Here is a 15,986-nt window from a genome sequence, read left to right as displayed (position 1 = left end):
TTTGTGCTTCATTCTTAGTTGTGTGCTGAGCATCCCTGCATCGGCATGCACAGTCTCTTGAGGCGCATCCTGTTGAAGAGTACGCCCCTCTCTCTCTTCCATACACACACACACTCAGGCTCTCCCACCCAACCTCTCCCTCAAACACACATACACACACACGTGCTCACAGTCACACACGCGCAGTGCTGTCAGGAGCGCCGCTGCTGGACCACAGCCATCTCGCGAAGGAGGTTCCAGCGGAGGGAAGAGAAAACCAGAGTGAGAGCGAGACAAAGGGAAGGAGGACGGTAGAAGGAGAGGAGCGAATAGGAGCACGGGGACCGGCACAAGGAAGGAGAGACCCAGCGCTTTGTGAAGAACAGAAAGCGAGGGACAGGAGGAGGGAGGAGGAGAAAGGAAAAAAAGAGGAGGGGGAACAGGAAACGCGATCACTTTCAGCTGCAGCGGTCCGTGTCGCAGCATGGGCAATGCACCATCCCAAGGCATGTCAACCCTATCTCAATGCATACTTGTGTAGCAGGTATTTTTTTGATTCTGCGTGTTGTGCTATCCAACCAGCTGGCTGTCCTCCTGTCACACTCTGTGAGAGCAGAGGATGGGGGTTGGGCTGAGGGCTCGTGGAGAGCGGCATCGCTTGCGGAGAGTGATGTTGTGAGGTAGCATCAGTTAATGGGTAGCAGGTTAGGAATGAGGCACCTGGGGAGAGGCTTGCAGGGATGTTGAATACGAGGATAAGGTGCTGGAGGTGCTGGAGACACTGGGTGGAGGCACCATGTGTGGGAGCAGCAAGAAATGGGAGGGGGCTGGTGTAGAGCAGAAGTACCATCAGTGAAGCAGGTGGTGCTGGTGGGTGTGAGCGTGTGTGTGTGTGTGTGTGTGTGTGTGTGTATGTGTGCGCGCGCGCGCGTGTATGTGTGTAAGAGGTGATGAGTGAGAGATTTTTGTTGTGTGTGTAGTTGAGCGCAAAGTGTGAAAGTGTGATTGTGTGTTGCAATCACCGCTGTCAGCCACATGGACGACCTCTGGGAAGTGAGGTGCTCCAAGGGGTGTGTGTGTGTGTGTGTGTGTGTGTGTGTGTGTGTATATGTTTGTGTGTGTGAAAGACAATAAGATAGAGAAGGACCAAAGATGAATAAGACAAATGAAAGAAATTATGGTGTATGAAATGATGCCTTGAGTGAAATGGGGGGATGGTATCGTAAATGGATGATCGGGTGGGTCAACTCCTTCCTGTAATGCTCTCTCTTCCCCTTGGGCCTCTATCTCTCTTTTTTCTTTTTTTTAATCTCTTCATCTTTCTTTTAATCTCTCAGTTTCACTCTCTTCTACAGTCCTTATGGTAAATTCTATTTGCGAGCTTTGCAGCCTGAAAATGCTGCGCTTGAAAATTAACTGAAAGTCTCTGATTCCTCATGAGAGGCAGGCGTCTATATGTGTCTATATGTGCATTTCTGTATAATGTTATTCTGCATGCAGTATACTGTGTATTTGCATCCATGTGTGACACCTGTGTTTCAAGGAGTCGGATGTAGAGACAAATGATAAGGAAAGGGTGGGAAGGGCATGGGGTTAAAGTAAGAAAGAATTGGGGGGAAATATACTTGAGGCGTGTTGAAACACTCATGGGATTGAAAGGCTTCTGACAGAAGAAAAGTATCTAGTATCAGGATGCAAAGGAATGAAGAAAGGAGAAGAGAGGGTGGGGGGTAAACACGCACTTTTCATAGAATAAGGCAGCACCACACAGCTCGGGAAATTCATCCACCTACTTTTCCCTCCTCATTCTCCCTCACCTTTTTCTCCCTGCTTTCTTTCTCCCCTCCCCTTAAGCCCTTGTGTGCTTGTCACTAAAGGACAGTCTGGTAGCTAGTGGGGAGTCAGGGGAGTGAGACAGGAGACAGAGGACATGAAAGAAGGGGAAAGAATGAAAGGAAGTTTGAAAGAACAAAAGACAAAAAAAGGGTTGGCTCACAGATGGACAGGTAAGTTGTAATGCTGATGTGTTGCAGAGGCAAACAGCAACATAATTCTCTTTAACAGTGTTGAGTGTCTGAATAAGGTCATTACTTGAAATGATTGCACAGGCTCAACAGTGGAATAGTAAACAGCTCTTTAAACTTGTTTGCTTGTAAGCTGCTACGTTTGCTGTAGAATACTGATGCCTTCAACTTGTAAGGTCAATTTTTGGCTGCTGTATTTTGCTTTTTTGGGGGTGACCTTTGGAAGTTCTCATTTCTCCAAGTTGATATTTGAATTCTCCTGTCAGATGCTCCAGGAAATAAGTTTGAGGCTCAGGTGAAGGCAGACTAAAGCTGCAGTGGCATGAGACCTTTTACACTAGACTTCGGTCTGAGTATATTGGATTTTTTTGCTTTATCACTGTAAAGCTTGTCCAAGGAGTTCTGTCTGTTTTAGTGTGTCTATTTTAGAGGGATTGACATGGATTAGGCTGAAGAGCCACTGGTGTCTTTTATTTCAAAATGGAGAATAGAGTCGGCTGAATGTTGAAAGTAATGAGTTTCTTTCCTGTAGAAGCGGAGCAGGTTTTAATAACCAGAACAAAAGATTACCAGATGTGTACACATGCAATATTCAGGATTGCCATTGCTGGTCGTGGCAATTCAAGGCACCAGTTTAACTTAAAGAAAAAAAAAAAAAAAAAGGGACAAAAATCAGAGTTCAATGTTGTACTTTGTTAGTATGCAGGTCACACTTACATGAGAGACGGCTAAGCTGTTACCGTACAGATGTCAGGTGATTTGCCAAACTGGCTGCAGATTTGTGATATGCCAGTTTCCTTGGGCATATCTGGCACTCGACATCTTCAAAAATTCCAAGTTATTCTGGACGCTTGACTTTTTCTACGTCTTGCTATTATTAAATTATTAAATTGCTACATTGTAAGCCTGTCACATGTCACTATCCCAGTGTCAGTAAGATTAAATGTCTTTCTCTGTGAATAACTAATAATAATTCACGTTGATGCTTAATGAATAATGTTGGATAACAATTGCTTATTTCATGGGCTATTTGGGATTTTTGTGATAATGTATAAAAATAAAAAAAGCAGAAGAACATTGCAGCATTCGAATACTGATTTGGATGTTGATTACCATGGCAACGGTTGAAGCTTCGAGGCATTCGGGTCAACCCTAGTATAGCATTTACATTTGGTTGTCACCGTTTAACTGCAGCCTATCATCGCAAATAGATGCATCTTTATAAGCCCATTACAGAGTTGTACCAGTTCACAGTGCTGGGCTAAACCGTAAAGAATAGATTAAGCAGAGTCACGCATTAAGCCCAGTATTAGCCTGCTGGAGAGTTAATGCTTATCGTAATGTTGCCATTGTGCAGAGACGGCAGATCCTCGTAGCTTTATGCCTCCATGTTATACCTAGTATGCTCAGCTGAGGTTTATGTCAACACGCATGTCTGTCTATCTGCTGATCCTCTGTGGTGAGGCACAGCCAGAATCGTGTCTGGGAGGGGCCTGCAGTGTTTGAGACGCTGCTATGTTGCATGTCTAAATGATGTTATACTATTTGAAAAAGACATGAGCATTGACAGGCTGTACATGATGTGGTGATGAATAGCCTGATATAAACCCAATCCAGTACCATTTGGACTAAGACTGAAAATGTGTTTTCTTGTACGACAGTGTGATCACAGAGAAGCGGATGTTGTCTTGACATTGTCTTGAGACATGTTGGCAACATTACAGCTAAGTGCAGCTGGGTGGATGTTCTATACTGTAAGAGTTTGGATGTGGGACGATAAACCTTTGTGAACTTCAAATTCAGTCATATTTTGGTCTGACATTGATCGATTCATGCTTCTATCACAGTACTTAATTCCAACCTAATGTAAGCTACATGAAGAATGCATTAATGGAAATGCTTTTCTGACAGGACAATAGATTTTGTTTTCAAACCAGCTGAGCTCTTCTGCTCTGTTTACCATCTTTTCATTTCAGAGGACAATAGTGAAAGCAGTAGACAGGTGGACTGTGCTGGGTCACGTCATCACGTACCTGGTAGATATTTATCTAACATGCAAGGACACAACTTCAAATGATCCACGTTATATCCTTGCCTTTGTTAGGTTTGTTTAAATACGATAAGAGACGTACCACAGCTAATAAGATTTTTTGGTAGAAATGTTTATCACCAAATCCACAGTTTCCCTGCTCTGCTCCGTGTCTGTTATTGACAACAGCACACAGTCATGTGTGGCTCTTAGTATGTTTGTGGAGTCATTGTTTTGTACTTATGCACCTGCTTATTCCCTAGGTCTGTGCCACACAAAGCCCCATGAATGCTGCTTTGTGATTGGCTGATGGTGATGCAATGCTTCATGGCAGAGGAGCTGCATGTTTTGAGGGCATTTCCGATGTAATTGACCCTGCTGGGAATAGCGTTACCAGAGTCGTACTGATGTTAAAGTAAATCAGCTGAACAAAATATTAACATGATATACAGCCTCCACATATTCTGGGGCACAACCTCTCGTGCACAAAAAGGGGCTGAGCACATAATGATTTTGTGATGGGAAAATGCCAGACTTCCCTGTCCAACCCAGCAAGCTGTTCTTTATGTTAGCTTTGCTTCATGCTGCGTTCTTGTCACAGCAAGTTGTAAACGCACCAGGACTTGAGCTCACATACGTACAACCACATGCATGTGTGCAAATATGCACTTTCTATTAGCATACAGAGGGACAATTTATATACAGTGCATGCAGCACTGGGGCATTGTAGAGGAAAAGTGATCAAAGCATGCTTCAATAGAATATAACAGATCTGTGAAAAAGTGGTTGCCACAGAGCTGAGACTGTCTTCACATCTCATTCAAGAGTCTTGGCATTTTGTCAGCTTTCTCATGCTTAGCAAGGATTCCTTAATGTGAACTGAGGTTGCAAGTCAGAAATCAAACTCTCTGTGAATGGTTTGGCCTTTTACTCCAGGGTTTTGTGGTCTATATGATGTTTCTCTCACAGCTTCAGTGGTAAGCACACAAGTAAGCTCTCAAGGTCATTAATGATTTAAGAGTTTAAATATTACATGCATTTATCAAAGGTCCTTGTTTCCATGCCACAGTTATGTGCATGGCCGGGTTTGATATCTGTGCATAGTGATGGACTGATGTAATGATGAAATTAAATTTTTTTGGTTTATGAAAGAGATAAATGTACAAATTATGGCAAAATCAGTGCAAACGTATTTTTAAGCCATTTAATTAAATGGAGAAATCCTCCTCTAATTTCATTCAGTTTGACCTTTTCAGAAAAAATTGAAAAGAAAGGAGAGCTATTGAGCCTCAGCTGTTGTTAGGAAGTCTATGACCTTCTGTTCTCTAAAAGCATGCTGGTCATTCTGTTAAATGTTAAAGTTATTTCTTCCATTCATTGACCTAAAAACATGTCACTACAGTCTAACATGCCATGCTTGGACGAATTAAAAATAAAAAGGTTTAAGTTTTTTTCATATTTGATCATATCACCTTCCTGGTGAAAAGAGTTTTGTTGTGCCAACATGTGAATGATTTCACCTCCACCAATGGCTCTGGTTTGAGGTCAGTATTCAGAATCAGCAGATAAATTGAGTTGAGGAATCACAATCTGTTTCTGATACGAAGACACTAAGGTGAATTGGATGAATTCTAGGGCTGAATGATTAATTGCTTTTGCGATAATATCGCAATATGAAAAAATGTGATTTTCTAACCACAAAGGCTGCTGGCTAAAAGAGGGAGCAACAACTTGACACGCTACACTTTGACCTTTTGTGTGATGGCCTCGGTCTCGTCAGAACCTGGCATTGCGGAAACTTTAGTGTGCAAGAGGAGCAGTACGTTGGTTGTGTGGAACCATTTTGGCTTTAAAAAAGAAGATGAAAAAGAAAATCGCAATTACATTATTTTCGCAAATTGTTCAGCCCTAATGAATTCTATGTACTTACACATGAAAATAAACAACAGTCCAAAAACCAACAAGTCATACTGTCAGCTGATTAAGTTTGCGTGTCAGAACACAAATCAAATGACTACTGAGATGGCTGCAGCTGTTGGGTAGAAAAAATGACAATAAAATTACTCCCCAGCAGTTCATGTTCAACATCATCCTGAAGTGATTGCACTGTGGGTCCAAGAGGCCAGTATTTACTTCATTATCCTCTAGATTTTCCCCTGCTCACAAAGCTTTAGTTGGTCCATTGTGATATGTTGGAAAAGTCTTGCTGCCCTAATGTGCTGCTTGAAAGCTCCTGCCTGTGAGTCATAAAAATAACTTGTCGTCTATTAAGGTGTTCTGAAGTGAGACATAACAAAATGGACTCTAAATCAAAAGTAGCTCTCTGCTGACTCTTTGAGAGACCGAGCTGACCAGAGCTCTTCGCACTGCAGCAGGAAAAAAAAGAGAAAAAGATCCATATGTGATTGGTGTTGAAATGTAATGACAAAATGTTCATGAGAATAATTGATTAATTATTGACTTAAATGGCATGCAAAATTCAACTTTTCCATGTTTTGTCTATTTGACACTTTATTACGTGGTAAAACCCTACCAGTAATTACAATGCTTCTTAACAGATTTTTAGGCAGCATCTGTTTTCTGCTTTACTGACAGTTGGCACACTACAGATTAATTTTTAAAATCTTGAGATAATTAGGTTAATATTCAAATTCGATAGGCAAAAAACAGTTGCTTGGCTTCAGAACAAATTAGTCGTCACATTTTGCCCTTTTTGGTTCTTTGAAAAACTTGTTCTGATTACATTTTAAGTGAAACTGCACTGGTTACATTTTATTTTGAGATGCATATGTAGTTTACCAGTATGTTAAGCTGAGCAGATAATGACAAATTTTTCATTTCTCCTCTCTTTCCACTACTCGCCCAGCTTGTGGCAATCAGTCCACACGTGACTGACAGCATGCACACTAATCCTGCTCTCAGGACTTCGAGGATGGTGACATTTTATTATGTTTCCCAGTGAACTTCTGCTGAATTTAGACATCAACTTATGAAATGTAAAACTGACTTTGAGGTCATTGGAGAGTGTGTGCATGTAGATTTTGTTTTCAGTTTTGTAATGAACTCGACATTGATTCACTGGATCAACCGTCTGATGCAGTCCTGCTGTACAAGATGGAGTTTTTTCTGCACTACACAACCCCTCCCTGTGACTTTTAACCAATCTAAATGAGTCATGTGGTAGTGAATTCAATAATTGAGCTCCGTTCAGGTTAATAGAACAGTTTGATATTTAGGGAAATGCATTTATTTGCTTTCTTGTCAGGAAAGAGATTGATGCCACTCTAGCGTCTGCACAGTTAATATGAATACAGCCAGCAGCCAGTTAGTTTTGCATTAAAAAACAATGGGAAACAGTTAGCTTGGCTCTGTCCAACAGTAACAAAATCCCTTAAGAGCAGCTCTAAAGCTCACTAATTAACATCTAATATCTCGTTTGTTTTAATCTGTTTAAAGATGAATATTTGCTGTTCATTGTGGGCCTTCTCTGTATGCTAAGCTAAGCTAACTGGCTGCTGGCTCCACTCACATATTTATCATACAGGCATGAGAATGGTATCAATCTTCTCATCTAAGTGTCACAACATTTCCCAAAATGTTGAACTAGAATGTTAACACTTTGTGCATTAACTACAGCAACCATGTATGTGTTATTGCAAATCAAAAGTTCAGCTTGTGTTCTCTGTTGGAGTGGAGACTGTCTGCCTGTCTGGACAGACTATCAGCTAAAAACTCCAGTAAAGAAGGGAAAATTAAATACAATCTCAGGACTATGTCAAGATTTAGATCTTATTTGAGCTATTAATCTATTTAAACTATTTAGCAAACAGTTGCTTATTTACACACCCAGTGGTTACAGAGCAACATTATCATTCATTTGGAGTCATGTTTGTTGTCACCTGAATATAAATCCAAGAGTTATATCTCCTTTTGCTCTGTTTTTGGTCTTTACCAACTCCTTAGTGGAAATATCCGGCTCTTTACCCGCTAAATGCACTGTGTTCACCAGCTAGTTGCTACCTGTGTCTGTCTGCTGTTTGGTGCTGGGCAGGTAGCAGACCGTGGATTTTTAGAGGATTTCTTTCTCTGAAAACAGTGCTGTGAGGGCTGTTAGAGTGAACTAAAACAGGAAAGTTGTTTGCCAGGCAGCTGAACAATGAGCTGAGGGGGAGGTACAGATTTGGGTCATAATTCTTTGTAAGTTCATCATTGTTGTTTTGTCACATTGTTTTCACATTGTCACACAGTATAAATGAAATATTGATTACAGCTACTTTTTTAAATGTTTTTTTAGGCAGAAAAGAAAGACCTGGACATATGAGTCCACTGACAAGATTTATGTCCCAGGAGGCTACTTTGTCTATGCATCTACACAGTATCTACTAGTACACCGTCTGCACCTTCTTGTGAAACAAAGAGGTATAACATCCACACAAGTCTCACCTGGTGTTATATCGTACCTGAAATAGCAGCATGCATATACTCTGCTTTTAATATTCAGTAGAAATGGGGCACAGTGTGTCAGATTCAAATGCACATGCTTCCTCCCTGCACAGGGCAGCAGTAGTCTAAACACAGGAGATGCAGATCATGTTGCACCATTCTCCTTTCTGAAAGGTTGTGTTTTGTTACATGCACATGATTTTGTGGTTATTATTAAACATTTAAAGCCAGGTGAATGCTTAAAAGGGTTCACAGCAAGTTGAGCCGAATCACTTATGAACTCCTGAGTGTAGGATGGAATGCATTTCGTATTGGAAAGGGCCTGATTTAGCTTACATTTCAGATACCTCTGGGCTAAAGACTCATCTGTGTTACTTCATGAAGGGGGCTGAACTGTGAAGCAACTGAGAAACCTTAAAGAGGGAAATAGTTGTTCCCCAAAATGTTCCTAGAAGAAAGAAAGAAAGGAGAGTGAGAGGAAGTGAAGATGACGGTGTTAGTGGTGTGCTAGAAGAAGAAGAAGCAGTAATAGTCTTCTTTCTTCTCACTTAGACAGTTTCCTCCTATCTTCTTCTCTCATCACTTCTGATTTTCACTCCCAAAATGCTCAGGCAGGAATACAAAGCAGACAGCGCAGGCTCTGATGATTTTGGGCAGATTAGTCTCCTTCTGCTCCTGAATAGATCCAAATATCCCTCATCTCATTCTGCTCCTGGTCTCAATAGACTCCTTCACCATCTCCCTCTTTGCCCTTCTTCTCCACACAACTCTCTACTTTCAGACTAAAGGTGGATTTATCAAACTGCGACAAGAGATTTAGAATCGGTTTGCAAAGCATCAGATATGTTTGCACTGCCTTGGGGTTTGGCTAAAATTTTGATTTCCATCTTCACTCTGCCTCAGTCAACATTTAAATCCCTGTCGCATTTACTGTCCTATGTGTTCTAGTCTCAATCTCGTAACTGGCTTGTTCATTTCAGGTTGTCCATGTCCTTGTGTTTCTGTTCTATGTTGCATTTATCCATGTGACTGCAAGTCTCTGCCGTAAGAAAGGCTATGCTCCGCTGCAACCCTGTGGATCACTTTTCATTTCCTTCCTCATTTTCCCCACTAGGAGCTACCCTTCTCACAAGGAAACCAATTCCCATGTTATTGCTCACTAATATACATGTAATGACTTGTAACCGGCTGAGGAGCAGATACGGACTTGCATTATCCAGTAATCCAGCCAAGTTTAAAAGATGGATTTTCTGTAATGTGGACCACTGCAGACACAAACATTACATGTGGAATCCATGGATGAGGCCAACCTCACTGTCATAAACTGTTAGAGCAGTGAGTATGAAAAGGTCATATCTGTTTTCCCCTGACACAGACCCGTATCCCTCTGGTTCATCTGATGCTTCCTGTGTTTTGTGTCTGCTGATCAAATTGCTGGGTGGCATCCATCTCCTATACATAGTGCATGACACATGAAACACAGCCAGTGTGCAATATAAACACAAGAAAGGCAGGAGAGAGATGAACACTGTGCAGAGATGGTGCTCTCTGGATTGTAGTGAGTAGTAGGTGGATAGGAGAAAGAGGGACGAAAATGGCTGTGCCGAATATGACTGGATGGGTTCCTCTGGTTTCGCGTGTAGCCTAGTTATTGTTGCTGGTTGTAGTGAGTCACGCATTGGTCATAATTTCAGCAGCAAGGAAAGCAATTGCCTTCTAATGTTTGACCTTGTTCAATAACATGAGCTCTTTTGAGAACGGCAAACAGAGGTAATCACTGCCAAAGCCAGAGCTCAGCCTGTAGGTTATAACAAGGTTGTTTGAAGGTTTTAATGGTCTGGATGTGTTCCTCCTTTTTAGGTTTAATTTCTGTTTTTCTGTCGGCTGCTACAAGTGATTATTTTCATTATTGATTATTTTGTTTGTTTATATTCTTTTATTTATCATTTTATTTGAGAAACTGGAACCAGTCATGATTTGTCATTTGCTCGATTTAATTACAATTAATCAATTATCTAAATTTTTGTAGCTTAATATCTGTCAGTAGGATAATTGATTAATTAACTATGTTATGAGAATCAAAGCCTAAATTTATTCCTGTGTTACTGTAGAAATTAATGAATGAAGAGGACTGAGTTTCACCATGATCACCAACTTAGTTTGGTGCCGCATACTAACATTTGCAAATTAGTACTATAAACCAAGTGCAGCTGAGGCTAATAGGAATGTCATTATTTTTACAGCTATTTAGTCACAAACCAAAATACCAGCCAGAATGAAATTTTGACCAGAAGATGAAACGTTAAAGGCTCAACATCTATTAAAATCCATCCTGAGGCACAGGAATGTACCAAATGCAGTGACAATCCATCTAACAGTTGTTTTACATTACACTTCAAACCACAAATGTGAACCTTATGTTGGCACAAAAGGAGAAATTATGGGAGCACCAAATTCATTAAGATACATTGTCTGGGGACCGTGAATGTCTGTACCAAATGTTGTGCCAATCCATCAAGCAGATGGTGAGATACTGTATTTCACATAGAAAATTTTAACTTTTGACCTTCAGGTGGTGTTAGAGCAAGAGTCCGAGGATCATCAAAGTTATGAAGATTTATCCATAACCACGAATATCTGTACAAAATATTTGCAAATCCATTGAATAGTTATTGAGATATTTCAGTCTGGACCGAGATGGTGGACTGACCAACTGACACACCCTTGTCATCCTCAGGGCCTTGCCACTGGCATAGCTAAAAAATTGTTTTGTGTACACATGTGGTCATGTGATCATTTGGAAATCATTGCATGCATGCACACAAATGACAGTCACTTGATGATTAGAGCTGCTTTAAGCTGCTGAGTTCACCAAGCTCTACATTCCTCCCACAGTTACTAGGAAACAAGAGAGGTTCACAGAGCCGGTTGCTTTTGTGGAGGCCGTAGAAGCGCAGTGAAGAAGCAGACCGGCAGCAAAGGGTAATTATGAGAAGTGAGGCTCAGGGGTTAAATGCTATGAAAATGGCAGATGCTGTATGCATTTAAGAGATCACTGCGTCATCTACTGTGTTGGCATGAGTACAATGACACCTGTGCACATGCTACACTCTCTGTTTTAGACGTAAAACACTAATGGTGAATATTTTTCATCACACAAACACTAAGCTCATATATTATCTAATTTGTTTCCCCAGCTCCAACACTCCACAGTCATCTAGAGTATTTTCTTGTATGTAAACACATCTTCAGAGTCTGGTATTGTAAATTCATGCTATCTTTGTGTGATAAATGTGTCCACACCACTAATGACTCCATATACGAGTTCATTTACACTGATAAACAATCTATTGACCTCATTGTGCATGCATGTTGTATCGCACAGTCATACATCAGACAGCTGATCTTCCTGCAGGTGTTTGGAAACTAAGTGCAGCAATCCTGACCTTTATAATGTCTTTGCATTGGCACACGCCCATGTGCATGTTTACCTGTATAATTAACGTGTATATGCCTGCCTTTATTATGTTTTTGTGTTGGTAGATCTAATGCAGGATTCTAATGTTTCTTCGGCTCTATTATTTTACTTTACTTGCAGAGAGGTGGGTCTGGCACTTTGGCTCCCTCAGCCTGCTGCTTTGGTTTGGCAGATGTTTTTTTGGTTGGCCAGAAACTAGGGACTGGATTGTGTTGCAGCTTTCTCTCCTATGTGCTGCCTGTGGGCACACCAGGATGCTAAAGGCCATCATGGTAAAATATCAGCTCCACTTTCTAGATGGCAGCAGGTGTCCTGCACTGATGGTTGCAGAGCTGCAGTGAGAAGCTCCAGGGTTTGGCAGCAGGGCTCATCCAGTCTGATCCACTCTGTCCCAAAAAGACGCTCTGGAGATAGAGAAGTGTACACAGAAAGGTCACAGCGACCTCTCTGATATTTGTTAAATGTTGGCAGTGATGTATTATGAAACAATGGGCCCCTACCTCTCTTACATAAGAGCCATTTAGACTTTGTGGTTGTTTCTTGTGGGAATTTTGTGTCAGACATTAATCATTTTATGTCTCTTTGCAGATGTTTTGCATCTCTTTGAGGTCATTTTGCACCAGTCTTTGGTATTTTGGCAACTCTTTGTGGTCCTTTTGTGTGTCTTTTAATGAAACTGTACAGGTCTTTGAGCCCCTTCAGTAATCCATATATACAGCAAAGTGATTTCTCGAAATGAGGGATGGTGCTGTGTGGGTGGTGTCAGAGACGGGGGTCTATGAAGATTATTGTGTACGGTATTTATTATGCATTTATTCTTTATTAGATTGCTTCCTTTGCGATATGTGATGCCTGCTCAGGTTATACAGGCAATATCTGGGCATCAGATCATCACTGATTTCTTCAGTGCTCACACACTGACACCCACCCTGAAACACAGCTTCAAATATTTATACTTTTTTAGAATTATTAATGCATCATGTGCTCTGAGGGGAGTTTGTATTTTACTGGTTTCATTAAAAGACATTCTGTTTCTCAGCTGTAGAAAATGCCAGAAAAAGGGGTTGCTTAGGCCACTGAGGACTTCACCTTATTGCTTTGTATCTTCCACAGTGTTTTCCTGAAATTGCACACCTGCTTACTTTGCTTCTTGTGTCAAGTGCAGCTTGAGAACAGTGAAACTACATTTGGAGCGAGGAAGATCATCCTTTGATATAGTTTGAAGCTTTGCTGGGAGAAACAATAATGATGTGATTTTATGTTGACATCAGTGCACATGTGTTCATATTGCACTGTATACAATAACACAACATTAACACTTTTGGCTAACTTGTATTGCAGACATTGGCATGTAAACACGTTAGCTAAAGTTATGCTTTAAAGTGATAGAGCCCTCAGTAGATATTAGATGCGATGTGTTTAATGAATGCTGACTCCTCGCTGAGTCCAGCACAAATTGACAAATCCGTTGTAGCTCACTGGGTTATCATTGACTGTCCTGTTGTTTGTCACAGCACAGTGCTTGTTATAATGTAAGCGTATAGATAATCGATGTCAAGTATGGTGATGAAATGTCGAGGACACAAAGTTGTTGTGCCTTTGTAGTTTTGCATCTCCACTGAGCATGTGCACTCTGACTCACTCGCACAAACACAGAGAGAGAGGGGAAGCGATGGAGAGGAGTATCTTTATTTGAAGTTGATCCTTCCTGCATTAGTAGTCTGCTCTGGTTTAGTGTGTAAGCACACTTACCACAAACAGTTGTTGCACGGCATGCAAATGGGGTTCTGTAGGAGAGAGGTCTCACCTTGTGCAGGCACACAAAGAGCTTTTTGTGTGTGTCTTACATGTTTCTTCATTATACTCCAGTGTGTTGCTGTTTGTATGGACTGTAAAAATTGACATTTACCTTTGGCATATAAGGCAGCAACTAACTAACGTATTTATTGATGAGTCAGTTGGCATTGATCGACCACTGATCTGAAGACATCTGATAATTACAATACTTTTGATAATTGATTTCTGATTGATTGTTATTTGAGTTTTTAAGCTAAAATGCCAAACATTTAATAGTTTTAGCCTCATATGTGATTTGCCTTTCTCGCTGTTTTAGAGACCAAATAATTTATTTTGAAAATAATCAACAGGTTAATTGATAATGAAAAATTTCTAGCTACATCCAACTGTAGACGTCGCCTTAAGCTTTAGGACATTGTGTTGAACATTTTTAATTATTTTCTGATGTTTTATAGACCAAACAATTAATCAATTAATCAAGAATATAATTGATGGATTAATAAATAATGAAACTAATCCTTAGTTGCAGCCCTAGCTGCAACCTCCATGAACAATTAGTCCATTGTTTTTTTTAAAAATATTATTCGTTTAGTCTCTAAAATGTTGGTTAATTGTGAAAAATGGCGATCACAATTTCAAAGAGCCTCATTACGTGTTTTCAGATTTCTTCTTTTGAGAAGAGAAGCAGAGAAGCTGAAAATCCTCAGATTGGAGAAACTGAAACCAGTAATTTTTTTGGGGTGTTTTTGCTTGATAAATGAAAATGAATTTTTTTTTTCTTTCTGCTGATCGACTCACACTGGCACCACTTTTCCTCCATATTGGTGCAGATTTTTGACTGAGCATTTTTCTGTTCTATTTTTTGTTTGTGCCCCCAAGTATATGAGAGTGTGCGTGGGTGTGTGTCCCCCTCTTCTGCTGTTTGTGATAATGGCAGCCGGCTGTGTTTGAATGATTCATAGCTGAATACTAATGAGACACGCTGCAGATGTCTTGGAGAAGCCAAGCTGTGCCCTTTAGGTGTCACTCAGCCCTCAGGGATGCTGGTCACCTGCACATCTCGCTCGCACGACTCCAAACCAACAGAAGCTTCATTGAAAATGCCAACTGATGCAGCAAGTTCTTAATTTCCTATTTGTTCCAGGCTTAATTTAACCTTTCCAACTTTATGTGATGTTATGGTAATTTATGACACTTGCACAATGCGTACATGATTGAAAGCAATATGAAAACCAGATTGAAATAGATTAATCATTTTTACAGACGCTCCACCATAGATGAGTTGTTTGGGAAAAGAGTACAACAAAATCTTACAGAAGAAGGTCACAGGGAGAAAGAACAGCGTTGTGCAGCTGAGGGAGGCTAGGGAGCTATCTAATAACAATAGGGAGCAGTGTTGGCCTTCAAAATGTGCCTCATTGCTCTCTTCCTCTCCTCATCTCTTCCTTTGCTGTCTTTCTCCTCTTTTCTTGTTTTGTCTTCACGGTCATATATACCTGATGCTGCCTGGGCATGGCATGAGTTGGTATTGATTTCTCTTCCCTCTGCTTTGACGCAGGAGTTCAGGGACACACAGGGCTTTGTTGTGGCCCTTTGTTCCTTTTCCGCAGCTTCACTCTGGTCCATCCTATCCATATATCACAAAAATGCCCTGTCTGTGCGATCCGCCCACCTGACAGGATGGCCTCTGAATGTTGGCCTTGCTGGTGTCCCAGTCTGGACCGCACGGGGCCTGTAAAACTTTCCACAAGAACAGCAGGATGCACTAAAATCTCAGCAGGGTTTTCAAATGGTGAAGAAAATATCCCAGTTATTGATTCCAGAGCTCCTTGGAAATTCATGTATATTAAACAGTTTGAAAATGCAGAAATTCCACAGTGGACTAATGGAGTTTAAAATGGTTGTCGATATGGTTACCTGAATTGAGATTAGAGCCAAGAGTACTTATAATGTGTTATTTACAGCTATAAGCCAGGATATGAATATCAGAGCTTCAAGATGGAGGATGTGGTGGTTGTTGAGTGCAGCACATACAGGCAGGCACCACACTGTGCATGTATAGTGCTGTATTTCATGTGAGGAAATTATTAATGCTCTGTGATGCATGGTAGCAAAAGTGGTGCTTAAGATTTGTAGACAACATAATTTATGCCACTTTAACTTTGCAGCGCAATACATGTAGTAAAGCCAGGTCAATACTGGAATTTTGAGGCTGACACTTATATTAATGTTTTAG

At 40.8% G+C, this 15,986-nt stretch overlaps 1 protein-coding gene across 8 annotated transcripts in view; it reads left to right on the top strand.

Annotated features, from left to right (window-relative positions):
- Nucleotides 1–15,986, top strand: part of LOC130185881 (SRC kinase signaling inhibitor 1-like) — a 104,982-nt gene continuing 88,996 nt past the window's right edge. For 6 of the 8 annotated variants that reach the window (XM_056402619.1, XM_056402621.1, XM_056402620.1 and 3 more), the window contains exon 1: nucleotides 2–485. In XM_056402619.1, coding sequence (XP_056258594.1) covers nucleotides 464–485 — 22 coding nt within the window. In that variant the 5' untranslated portion in view covers nucleotides 2–463. Of the gene's footprint in view, nucleotides 486–15,986 lie in introns of all 8 variants that reach the window. The other 2 variants (XM_056402616.1, XM_056402625.1) reach the window with 2 other exon arrangements.

The sequence above is a fragment of the Seriola aureovittata genome, chromosome 17 (assembly GCF_021018895.1).
Source record: "Seriola aureovittata isolate HTS-2021-v1 ecotype China chromosome 17, ASM2101889v1, whole genome shotgun sequence".
In the NCBI taxonomy this organism is placed as follows: domain Eukaryota; kingdom Metazoa; phylum Chordata; class Actinopteri; order Carangiformes; family Carangidae; genus Seriola; species Seriola aureovittata.
Note: the sequence above shows the minus strand (reverse complement) of the source record. Positions and strands in the feature narration are given on the sequence as shown.